Consider the following 13,102-nt stretch of genomic DNA (forward strand, 5'->3'; position numbering starts at 1 on the left):
CTGCCAAATTTATTCCAAAAGTCTTGCCTTAATTATTATCTATAATTATTATTATTTTAGCTTTTGCTTCTTTCAAATGGCAAACGCCAGATGGGTCTCCTTCTTTCCCTTTCAACTTTAAACCAACTCAATATTTACTCATTTTTATTTTTCTTATTTAAATCTAATTTCCCACAATTTCAAAGCATACTATATATAATAAAATTTATTAATCATAATTTTATTTATTTTATAAAAAATATTTCATTTTTTATATTTTTTAATATTTAAGATTTTTAAAAAAAAGAAGAAAATAAAATTTATTTTCTAATTAAAAAATTAAGTCATTTTTTATTTTTAAAATTTTTATTAAAATGTAAAAATATTTATATAAACATACAAATAGAAAATTATTTTTATTTTATAAATTTTAATAATATTATTAAAATAAAAAATATTTATATATATATATATATATGATATAAACACATTTTATTATTTTAATATTATAATCAAATAATAAAAAATATTTTTTAAAAAAGATATAAGTTATTTTTTATGAAATAAATGAAGGCTAAGGCTACATTTATTTCGTAAAAAATAATTTATATATGAAAACTACTTTTCATGAGAAATATTTTTTCATGAAAATATTTTTTATTATTTAATTATAATTTTAAATTAATGATATGTATTTATATTATCTATATATAAATATTTTTATATTTCAGTAATATTATAAAAATTTAAAAAATAAAAAATAACTTCATTTAAAAAAAATGATGCTATTTTTATTAAAAATAACTTAATTTTTCTTTAAAAAAAATTTTCATTGCCCTATTTCTTGAATGCTTTAACGTTAAAAAATGTAAAAAATATTTTTTAAAAAAATATTTTATATGAAATAAATAAATTTTAAATATATAAATTATATATATTTATATTTTGAATATATGATAAATCAAATTTAAACAAAAACTTTTTAGTAATCGTGGATCTCAAACTGTACATATTTGTTAATATTTACAATAAAAGAAATTCTCATATTAAATTATACTTTTTAAACTCAAATCAAATTTTGGACTATTTAAAAGTATATTCTTTTATTAATATGATGTAATTAAAAATTTATTAATAAGTTTTTTTTTAAATATTAATAAAGTGTTCTCAATAGTGTCAAATGGGACTAGTTTTAGTTGTTAAAAAATATAAATGATTAAGTTTTACTATAGTTTATAATTTTATTTTTTAAATATATCAAAAGTTATATGTCAATCTCTATTTTTAAGGTAAAATAAATTAATTCTTGAGATTTATATGTTAACAATATGATATCTTTCTCTAATTTTTGTCAGATTAAATAATTAAAATACCATTAATCATATTTTCAACCTGAAATAATTAAATATTTTATATTATAATTTATAAACTTATTAAATATATGGAGATACATTTAGAATTAGATGTTAACAAATTACATTTATTATATTATAAACATAATACATATATGTGTGTTAAATTTTAAATATGAATTTTTCATGGAGAATTATTTTATTAATAAAATAAATATAATTATTTCAGATTAAGAAGTAAAATCAATGATATTTTGATTATTTAAGTTGCAATTAATAATAGACTATATAATTGGGAATTAATGTATTTTATTTTGAAAACAAACATAATGTTTTTAATATATTAATTTCATAATTAACTTATATTGTTAACACACAAGACAAAATCAAAACATAATTTTATAAAAAAATAAAGAAGAAAAATGGAATTTGAAGGAGTGGCTAATTTTGAAATTATGATAATTAAAAAAATAAAAATAAAAATAAAAATAAAAATTATGGTCCCCAGCAGGGGTGTGCAGGGGTGTGCAGTTTTCAGTTTTAATCAAAAAATCGAACCGAATCGATTAATTCGGTTCAATCGATTCGGTTTTAAAATTTAATCGGTTCGGTTCGGTTTATAATTTTGATAATTTCGGATTTATCGGTTTGGTTATTTTCATAAAAAAATCAAAAAAATCGAACCAAACTGAAATTATTAATATATAGGAAATAAAAAAATCGAACCAAATTGAATCGAATCAAATCGAAATCAAAGAAAACCAAACCGAACCTTAAGATTTTTGAGTTTTGATTTCTAATTTTTTTTGTTTTTATGTTTTTATTATTTAGATTTAATGTTAAAAATATGAAATTTTATAAATTTCGATTTGATCGGTTTAAAACCGAACCAAACCTATATTTATAGGTTCGATTCAGTTTGATTTTCTCTTATTAATCGATTCGATTCGATTTTTAAAATTTTAATTTTTAATTTTTGATTTTATCAGTTCGATTCGGTTTGGTTCGGAATCGAACCGACCATTTGCACACTCCCTACCCAGCAGTGTCATTAGGTACTCAGAACTATGTTCTCCATCTCATCCCATCTCTCATGAATAATTGAATTACCATGTCAGAAACATATCTTTCAATATTATTATTATTAGCTGCCACCATGTATATGAATATGCAAGAACACACAGCTTTTATGTGACTTCATTAATTAAAAGGTCATAAACCCAGCTAGCTCTCTCTGCAGGTGTACATGTACATATTTATATGTATTCTACTCTTTTGACCCTATCTCTTTCCTCCCAATTTCCACTGCAAATTAAATTACCATATGCATGGGCATGTATACCTTAAATAACACATGTCAATAACAAATCTCTCATCTTTCAATTGTCTTTTGTGTCTGTCGTTGAAGATTTTTGCACGATGATTTAATTAAAGATTCAAAAAAGTGTTTTTTTTTAAGATCAATAACATAATAAAATATTATAAAAATATTTTTATAATCATATTCAATAAATTTAATATTTTAAAAAGTTAATATTTAAATTTAATTTTATTAAAAATTAATAATTAAATTTATTAAGTGTCAGTTTAAATAAATATAGATATTAATTTTTTAAAAAATAAAAATAGAGTTTAATTAATTTTTTATTATGTAAATATATTTTTTTATTAAAAGTAAGGTTGAATACTTAAATTTAAAAGGGTTCCATATATAAAATATATACATATATAAAAGTAACTTAAAATAATGAAAGATCAGTTGACGCATCAGCTATAGGATACTTTAAAACATAATAAACAAAATATTTTAATATTAAAATTATTATTTTTAATATTTTATCATTTAAAAAATTAAAAAATAATATTTTATTAGATATAATTTTTTTTACCTTAATTAAAATTACATTTACTTATTTAGTTTAAAATTTAATTTTTAAGTTATTTAACTTTTTAAAAGTATATAACTTTATTTAGCATTTGAAAACTATGATAAAATAGCTTTATTATTTAAAACAAATAAATAAAATATTTTAATATGTGTGCCTGTAATTTATTTATAATTTATTTGATATTACGATCTATATTAGGTAATTTATTAAATATTGAAATTCAATTTTAGATTTGAGATATTATTCTTCACGCGAAAAAAAAAACCACAATAGATTTAAAAAAAAAATTCAAGATTAATAATTTAGAGAAAATATTTAATTATTTGTAATTATTTATTTGAAAACCTGAAATTTTTTTATTGCAAAACCTGAAAATTTAATTATTGAACATTTTATAAAGTTTCTGCAGTGCTGAAATTGAAAAAGTTATTTTAATATTTAATATATTATATTTATTTTTATGAATAAAACATTCTATTGCCATTTAAAAAAAAAAAGAATAAAAAAATATTATCAATATATAAATATATATTAATTATTGCTTTGCCCGTAAAAAGTAAATATGTTGCTTAGTTTTAAATATTCTAATTACATAAATAATTATTTATAATCAATTAATAATTATTAATTTAAATAATTGTTAATTTATTATTAATTTTTTAATCAATACAATATTATGCTTGTTAAAATTTATTGGTATTTATTATTAATTTTGTATAAATTTTTTTATGTAAATATATTTAATAAAATTTAATAAATGTAATATTACATTCATTAAAAAAATTATTTATTAACAAATCATTCATTAAAAAATTATTTATTAATAAATTTTAATATTATAATTATATAAAATAAAATATTTTTAATTAATAAAAAAATTTAAAAATTAACTGTTATTGTTGAAAATATGTCTAAAATTTTACTTATTATTTGGAAACGAGAAGGGAGAAAAGGAGTAAAGTGCAAAAATGTAGTGGAGTAAAATTGTAAAATGAAGAGGGTCAAAAAAGCACAGAGAGAGAGAGAGAGAGAGAGAGAGAGAGAGAGAGAGAGAGAGAGCAGTGAGCAGACACATCAGAATGAGATAAGCCATAACAGGCTACGGAGGCAGCGGCCTCCATTCGTTTTACTAAAAAGTACATAAAAAAAGTTCAAACTTCGATTCTCCAAAATTTCCTTTCCTCTCACACCATGACGCCACTGTTCCTCCAAAGCCTCTAGTACCTCCATTCCATAACCGCTTCTCTCTCTCTCTCTCTCTCCCCTAAGCAATACCGTAACGCAGACATGGTTCTTGGAGCCAACGTTTGGATTGATGGAGTAGGAGTTGCTGCTGCTGCTGCTGCAGTGGAAGAAGAAGAGGAAGACGCCGTTTCTTCATGGACCAGACACCATAACAACGATAACGAGGTTCAGCCTAAAGAAGAGGATTTGGGTATCAATGCATCTCTTTCTACTTTCAAATCTATGCTTGATACCGACTGGTATGATATCAACCCATCTCCTCACCATGACCTCCATGCTCTCCAAAATCACCATGAAATCAGAGACCTTGGTTTTTGTGCTAACCCCACACCTGAAAATCTTCTCTTACAGCCTATGGACTCTTCCTCTTCTTGCTCTCCCTCGCAGGCCTTTACTCTAGACCCAGCACAGGCACACCAGCCTTTTTTTCCCCCCAAATCCTGCTTCTCTTCCCTTCTCAATGTCACCAACGCTTTTGACAATGGCTTCGATTTGGGTTGCGAAAATGCTTTTCTCGGCCAATACCAGCCGAATCAGGCTTCAAATTTGATGGGTTTTAGTGGGCCCGAGTTCCAAGCTTCCCAGTTGCTTCCGGTGTCCGATAATGCTGCCGCAATCGGAGGTGCTGGGTTTAGTAATGTAGGACTTGAGGGTTTTGATGGTTCTACTGTGAATGCTCTGTTTTTAAGCAGGGCTAAGGTTTTGAGGCCACTTGAGGTTTTGCCTCCAGTGGGTTCACCGCCAACTCTATTTCAGAAGCGAGCCTTGTTAAGGCAAAGTGGGGATAAGTTGGGGAATTTGGAGATATCAGGGCTGAGATATGGAGGAGAAATTGGGGGGAATTGGGGAGAAATGGAAAGGAAAAGAAAGAAGAGTGAAGAAGGTGAAATTGAGGAAGCGAGCTTCGATGTTTCGGGTTTGAATTATGATTCTGATGAGCACAATGGAGATGGTAAGATTGAAGAGAGTGTGAAGAATAACGGTGGAAGCAATTCGAATGCCAATAGCACCGTCACTGTTGGAGGTGGTGGTGATCAAAAGGGGAAGAAGAAGGGGATGCCGGCAAAGAATTTGATGGCTGAGAGAAGGAGAAGGAAGAGGCTTAATGATAGACTCTACATGCTTAGATCTGTTGTCCCCAAGATTAGCAAGGTAAACTGTAAACGGATGGGTGCATCACTTCTTCTTTTCTTCATCTTCTTCTAAAAAAGTATTTTGGGGGGAGGGGTGGGTTTTGAATTCTAAAGTGCTTTTTCCTGTTTTATCGCTTTCATTTTTTATAGGTAGATTTTCCCTGGTTTTGCTTTATGTTCTTTATTAATTCATCTTTGGATCTTGGGTTTTGGATACATGGTGGCCATTGATAGCAAATCGAATTTCATTCCCTTTTGTATTTGTCCTATTACGAGAATTTTGGAATTAAAATCTTGAATATAATGTTTTGAACTTGATAATTAATATTTTGGGTTTAACCCCTTCTGAATAAAGGATGGTGTTTGGAGTTCAGTCTGGTTAGGTGCTATTGGGCCTTAATAATCCTTGAATTAAAAATAATAATACCCACTGATGATTTTTTTAATGCTTACAGATGGATAGAGCTTCAATACTTGGGGATGCCATTGATTATTTAAAGGAGCTTCTGCAAAGGATCAATGATCTTCATAATGAATTGGAGTCAACCCCACCTGGTCCTTTGTTGCCTCAATCTACAAGTATTCATCCGGTGACTCCGACACCTCCCGCCATACCTTCCCGCGTGAAGGAAGAACTATGCCCTAGCTCGTTGTCAAGCCCTAAAAACCAAGCTACAAGGGTAAATACTGTCATCTTGGTGCTAGAAGAGGCTTATTTCACCATTGGTGCTTGGTTTTGCACAAATTTTATGTTAGCTTGCTAATGTTTCATTATTGCGTCGTGAATGATTTATACTGCAATAATTGCAACCTATCTTACAGGGATGAATAATAGTATAGGCCTGTGAAACCTAAGGTTACACCAGTTGTTTTATGTTTTTGATAATTCATGTGCTGCATGATTTGTCTGGCCAACGTCACAAGGAAGTTAGATTTGGAGAGTACTTGGTTTTCTATTCTTGAAAATTTGGCTATAAAAATGCAAAATTCTGGTTAGTTTGTGTTTGAGTCTTTTCCGAACCCAAATAACTTGTTTAATCTTTAGAATATATTATTATTGTGTACTCGGTAAATGGTGAAGCATGTGCTTATCCTTTTTTATGCATAGGCATATGCTCATGTTGGGTGATCTGTGAAGGGTCACATCTTAGGATTATGCATTTTAGGATTATGCATTTTTAATGATCCAACAATGTAATCATGATGAATACTCAACTCACTAGTATGATGGGACCACATGGACTAGGGCGGCTAAAATTTCATCGATGGTTTACTTTATACTATTGTAGCATTGATCCATATCGTGCAAAACCCATTAGCCTGTTGCTAATCTTGTGGTATGCTAGTTATTTGTGACTAAGTTGGATCTCCATTGCACTCCATAAAAATTTATTTTTGCTGCTAAAGATTGTTGGTGTATTCACCATTTTAATTGGAATTCTATTGGAATTTGATGCTGTGCATCCAAACATGTTTCATCAACTCTTCAAAGTGTGAAGGCCTCATGTGAGACATGATATAGGTCTAGCGTCTAGATCTGTATCTAGACCAAGGCTTGTCCACTCCAGAATGCACACAAGTCCATTAACATGAACCAAAAAATTTCATATTTTGAGAGAAGTCATTTAGTATGATAACTGAGGAAATTTTCTACTTAATGCATTTTCGGAATTTTTGCAGGTGGAAGTTAGGGTAAGGGAAGGAAGGGCAGTCAACATCCACATGTTTTGTGCTCGCAGACCAGGTTTATTGCTCTCCACTATGAGGGCTCTGGACAACCTTGGGTTGGATATTCAGCAGGCTGTCATCAGTTGTTTCAATGGGTTTGCACTCGATGTGTTTCGAGCTGAGGTTTGCTTCTTTCTCCATCTTAATGTTTGCCATGAGGCATGATAAAAACTAATTTTGAGATGCTTATCGGCATAGTAGCTTTTTTTCTGCTCCAATCTGGGCACTGTTATTCTCACACACTCTAAAATAATGATGATAGTAATGTTTTTGTTTGGGTTTCTTAATAATTGTTAGTATTTGCTATTAAGTGTGATGGTATGTTTCAACAAAGAGAGTAACTTTGTAGGTGCAATATAGTTGTTTGTGTGTCTATGCTGGTGTGCGTGTCTACAAGGGTGGGCTTTCGTGAAAACACTTATAATCTAGGGGTATGAGAACGAATATTATTTGTCCATTTTGTACTAGGAAAGTCAGTGAGGTTCAATTCGTTTGGCTTATTGCTATTACAGTGTTAGGTTTTCTCTAATACAATTGATCCATCTTGTCAGACGGCCTTTCAAAATTTGAATGGCATGGATGGTTCACCAGCAATTATATCCATCTTCAGATATTTTCTCGTAGTACACTAAATCAACTTAAATAGTATGTAATATGAAGTGGATTCATATCAAATTCACATGGCTTTTAATTAACCCACCAGGGCGTCCTCTTTCTGGTTTTATGGTTCTTGATTGTTAAAGGTAAGAATGGTCATCAGAGATTGATATTTTCTTTTCATTTCTTTATCAGCAATGCAGGGAAGGTCAGGATGTCTTACCAGAGCAAATCAAAGCAGTACTTCTTGATTCAGCTGGCTTTCATGGAATGATGTGACCCGCAGTTTGTATACATGCAAATCATATCTACAAACTGAGGCACTAACTTTAGTTCTCTGGCTGAAGTAGTCTGTAAATGGAGTTCACTGCTCAATTTACATTGATAAAAGAGTGTGTAACATGACACCACTGTCATCATACACCTGGTGATTATTGTAGGTTGGACAATCAACATTAGCAGACATGCTTCAAAAGCAACAGGATAGTTATGGTGTTGTCTTCAGTAATTTTTGCTTTAGAATAAAACATCCTTTCAAGTTTTTTTCTTTTCTGGAGTAATGCTTCCTGTTTTTAAGTTAAATAATATTGTTCAGTTTTTGATTGCTTGGATCGACATGGGTTGTGAATGATGATAATCAAAGAAAATTCATTTCTTTTAAAAAAAAATGACTTTGAGGCGAAGCAGTACAGGGCCACAGAAGGGATGCATTGAACCAGGCCCAGTGCAGTGCAATACCCATTTTGGCCTTTGGCCAGTAAATTAATTTCTCATATTTAAACATTCTTTGTTCTTCTACAATTACTAGAACCTTGAGGAAATAGAAACTTCCTCTGTTTTCTGAAAACAAAAACACTACAAAAACTGTTGAGGAGTAACCAATAACCCTTCACTGGTCAACTGAATCTTTGATTTCTAAAAATGGAAGCAGCATTTCTATGATGCATTCTCTTTTAAGTTAATCTGCAATAGTACTAAATATGGCAGCAAAATGGGGAAGAGCTTGTCATGGAGAAATGAATTTACTATCGCTTTTATATATCTAATCAGAATTAGTCAAATTTTGCATACCAAATTAGGTTCTGTGATTCTCATTTGTTTTCCCCTTCTCAGCAAGGGTGTCGGAATCTGAAATTTTTAAATCTGAAACTTAACAAAAAATAAAATAAAATAAAATAAAAATATTTCCAAAATTAAAGAAATCTTGGATGGCTGAGATTGCTGCCTTTCTTGGGGGGAAACCTAGTTAGTTCTGGAGTCAAATTTCAGGTTTAGTTTGGCTAAGAATGCTTATTGACCAAAAAAAGCATACAAAATAGAAGGACAGCTAAGGAGGTCAAAAGGGTATTTGCGTATTTGTCAGTTTTTAGAATATCGTTAGCCTGAAGAGAGAAACTTGAAAAGGGCCAACATGCCCCCATCAGGGTCGCAAATGCATCTAATTTACTCTCTTCCAATCAACTCTTGATTCCAATTTCTCCGTTGTCAAGTTTAAGAGGGTTTCAGGTGCCCTTTCATTCCTCTTGCAAAGCTTCAATTGCTTGATTATTTCTGCCTTTAAGTCTTGGAATTTAGAACACATCAACCCCAAAGGTGATACTTCTGTTTCACCTTGTTTCTTTTTCTTTTGTTATGATGGTGATATTGATATTTCTTTTAGTTTTCTCATTCTTTCATTTGAATATTTTGATGGGTTAAGCATGAGAAACACAAGTATTGATCCTTTTTTGCAAAATTTGCAAATGTCTTATTTTGATGGGATGCCCTGTAGTTTTGATGCAGAATGGTTCATTAGGGAGTTTCTTTTTGCATTGAAACTAAAATAATGAACCCCTTTTGTTTCTCACATTTGAAGGACAACAAACATTAAGGAACCTTAACATATATCTCAAGTGCACCTGTTTTGTTACTTGGAAGCAGTTAATCTAGCTATTCTTACGGGTGTTCTTTTATAGGAAGGCACTGCAATTCTATCATCAGGGTTCAATAGTGGATAGGCAATGGGACATTGTTGGAGCAAGGTGAGTTTCTTTGAAAAAGCTATACAACAAAAATCGACACTTCTGCTGCACAACTCTTTCTCTGGATCTCCTTGCCGCATATACTTTTTTCATTGTTACCTGGAGATTAATCATGTTGAATAGGTCTGGACTAATTTTTGCTATGAATGGAAAGACAATCCCAAGATTATGGTCATCTTGGCTTCAGAAACCTTTCTTCTTCTGCTCCCTTTCTCAAATTCAATATTTTTATTCTCTTTTTCAACACTTCCTAGAGATTTTTTTTGTTTTTTTTTTTATTTTAAATATTGAACGTTCATGGGACTCATCTTGTTTTTGGTTAATGTCAAAAGTCAAAATCTCTTCCATATTGACATCTCGTTGTTGACGAGCATGAACTGAACATATATTATTGCATATTGAATATATCATAACCCCTGGAGAGGTAAACCTCCCTTTTGACTCCCTTGTGAACCATTCTGTTTAACATATTTAAACTTATTTCTTGCAGGTTAGCATGTGTTGCCGTGGTCAAAACGTTGGTGGTGATGATAACAAGAGAAACATTCAGAATGAGCATGCAGAATGTACCTGTAAAAATATCCACCAAATAAATACCATCCAGAAATGGGAGGAAAAGCTATCAGAAGCCAGCAGGGATGGCAAGAGTGTAAGTCTTAATGTTTACCATGCTCCAACGCTACTGTTCCCCCACCCCCAAAAAACCACACCCCACCCCCCCCCCCCCCCTCCTCCACCTAGTCTCCGGAACATTCACGCAGCTGGTGAATATGAAAATATTCGTATCATCATATCTAATCATTACCATTTACTCATTAGAATTTCTCACATAGGCAATTTCCTCTGCTTTTTCAACAGATAATTGTAAATTTCTGTACATCATGGTGTTCTCATTCTAAATCAATCGCACCAGCCTACTGTGATCTTGCTGACAAATATCCCTCTATCATATTTTTAAGTATAGATACCGATAAGCTTCCGGTAAGTTAAATAAAATGGCTTCCAAGATTCTGATAGAGTTGTGTCTGTCATGACAATAGATATGATAAATGATTGTATGGTCCGCTTGAATGCAGGAGTTTAGTTCTTCATGGGAAGTTAAGTCCACTCCCACATTCTTCTTCCTTAAAGATGGGCGACAAGTTGACAAACTTGTGGGAGCCGACAAGCCAGAGCTCCAGAAAAAGACTGCTGCTGTTTCTAGTCTTCCAAATGACTCTAGGTGAATGACTTTGTCTGAAGTCCTGTCTTATTATTCTCCTCATCAGATTCTTGGCAGAACCAATCTTGTGTTAGCACGTAGTAGCAGTTGGCAAATGTCATTTCACAATTTTCCTTGCATTATCCAATCAAGCACACAAGATATAGTGGCGTTTGAAGGTTACAATCAATCAGATGCTCATGAATCGCTTGTCTGAAGAGACTTCTCCAGCTTCATTGCAACCTTAGTGTTCTCCAAACAGTTTCCCTTCTGCAGATCTCTTCGAAACTGCCTATTCAGGGACTAGACAAAGCCATAATTGCAATGACAATGGAGAGTGCACAGAAATGAGATAATGTAAATAGAAGTTCCAGAAGAAGAGAAGCCAGATGCAATGCCTGATCATTGCAATTGAAAATGAGAGTTGGGAAATCAGGGCACTCAATCATCTTAAGGCAAATGAAGATATCGTCAATCTGGACAAGAAGGCACTAATTAGCCCCCAAGGGAGCTGCAGAAGAGACTCTGCTAGAGTTGATGAGTTCTTGAGAATATTTGGTAGAAAATTATGTATGCAAGAAAAGGAAATATTTTGATGTAATGTGTTTTTGTTGAAAAGGAGAGGTTCTCTATATTTGGAGCATTAAATTTAGGAAATTGGCTTGTATGGTTTGGATTTGTTAACTTGAAGAAGACTTCTTGCCTATGAAAAGGAGAGTGATGTGTAGAGAAAGTGAGGGAGAAGAGTGAGTGTGGGGAGAGTTGAGAGAAAATGAAGAAGAAAAAAAAATATTTATTTAATGTTTGTATTGTTTTGTTTTGTCAATGAAGCTTATGTTTTCTCTCCATCTTTAATATTTATTTTGTTGTGGTAGTGAGAAACTTTTGTATTATCTTTGATGAAATATATTTTTGCTTTTCTTCCTTTGTTTTTCACTAGGTATCAGAATTTGAGCCTCCATTTTCCAACCGTGGTATCAAAGCTCTCCTTTTAAGGGACCTCTGTTGTTTTTGAAAATTTGGGTGTGTTTCTTTTGTTTTGTTGAGTGAAAGTTTGTTTTATGAAATTTTGTTTGGTTGGACCGACATGTTCATAAACTGTGTAAACACTTGTTGAAGAGACTGGCATGTTTTGAAACTATAGAAAACTTTTTTGAAAGGATTTGTGCATGTCTATAAAATGTTGAAAATTCTTTGAAGGGACCAGCAAGTGCATAAACTGTTGAAATTTGTTAAAGGAGGAGCATTTTTATTTTTACTTTGAAGATGTTTGAACTTGTCAAAAACTCATCAAAGAGGAGTGTTGGATTTGATGTGTCACGACCTAAATTATGGGCCAGACTGGTACTAAGACTTGAGTCGGTATAAGGCCCCCAAAACCCGTAGTAAGCCTAACTATTCTCTAGCCCAACCTTAAAGCCCATATCCAAAGCCCATTTTCAAGAAATCAACCGGACAGAGTTCGGCCATAAACTGGACTATCTAATGGCTCACCTAACCTGTGATCATAATATATATATATATATATATATATATATATATATATATATATATATATATATATATATATGGGGAGCTCAGCTAGCCCTCACAATCCTCAATCAATCAATCAATTTAATCAAATAGGAGCTCAGCTTCCTCATTCAAAATATATATATCCATCCCATTCAACCATACATGCATAATATTAAGTTTACAATTTTAAAATAATAATCTTTTACTATTTCCAAACCAAATAAAATATTCTTAATACATACAGAGTTTTAGATTTCGAAATAATAATATAAATTATAGATACTGTAACTCTAGATTTACGAGAAAGAAAGCAGGTTAATCATAAGAAAAAAAATCCTCCTGTAACCTGAAAAAATGAGTGAACAGGAGTGAGCGTTCGACTCATAGAGTATGATATTAATTTTAGTTACAATTTCTATAACTATCTAACACTAATGCATCC

The 13,102-nt window shown here is 31.1% G+C and overlaps 2 protein-coding genes across 3 annotated transcripts; both read left to right on the forward strand.

Moving 5' to 3' along the window:
• The first annotated feature begins 4,336 nt into the window (after positions 1-4,336).
• LOC110644894 (transcription factor ICE1) lies at positions 4,337-8,534 on the forward strand. The gene is made up of 4 exons (XM_021797852.2): positions 4,337-5,617; positions 6,054-6,278; positions 7,279-7,449; positions 8,119-8,534. The coding sequence occupies exons 1-4, from the start codon at positions 4,508-4,510 to the stop codon at positions 8,200-8,202; spliced, it is 1,590 nt and encodes a 529-aa protein (XP_021653544.2). The 5' UTR covers positions 4,337-4,507; the 3' UTR covers positions 8,203-8,534.
• A 123-nt stretch (positions 8,535-8,657) lies between these two features.
• On the forward strand, positions 8,658-11,993 carry LOC110644890 (thioredoxin H-type). 2 transcript variants are annotated; one of them, XM_021797847.2, is made up of 5 exons: positions 8,658-9,429; positions 9,879-9,944; positions 10,435-10,593; positions 10,803-10,925; positions 11,021-11,993. In XM_021797847.2, the coding sequence occupies exons 2-5, from the start codon at positions 9,924-9,926 to the stop codon at positions 11,168-11,170; spliced, it is 453 nt and encodes a 150-aa protein (XP_021653539.2). In that variant the 5' UTR covers positions 8,658-9,429; positions 9,879-9,923; the 3' UTR covers positions 11,171-11,993. The 2 variants fall into 2 exon arrangements, with proteins under 2 accessions (XP_021653539.2, XP_021653538.2); XM_021797846.2 differs by having other exon boundaries at positions 8,952-9,516.
• The last annotated feature ends 1,109 nt before the right edge of the window (positions 11,994-13,102 follow it).

The sequence above is a fragment of the Hevea brasiliensis genome, chromosome 1 (assembly GCF_030052815.1).
Source record: "Hevea brasiliensis isolate MT/VB/25A 57/8 chromosome 1, ASM3005281v1, whole genome shotgun sequence".
NCBI lineage: Eukaryota > Viridiplantae > Streptophyta > Magnoliopsida > Malpighiales > Euphorbiaceae > Hevea > Hevea brasiliensis.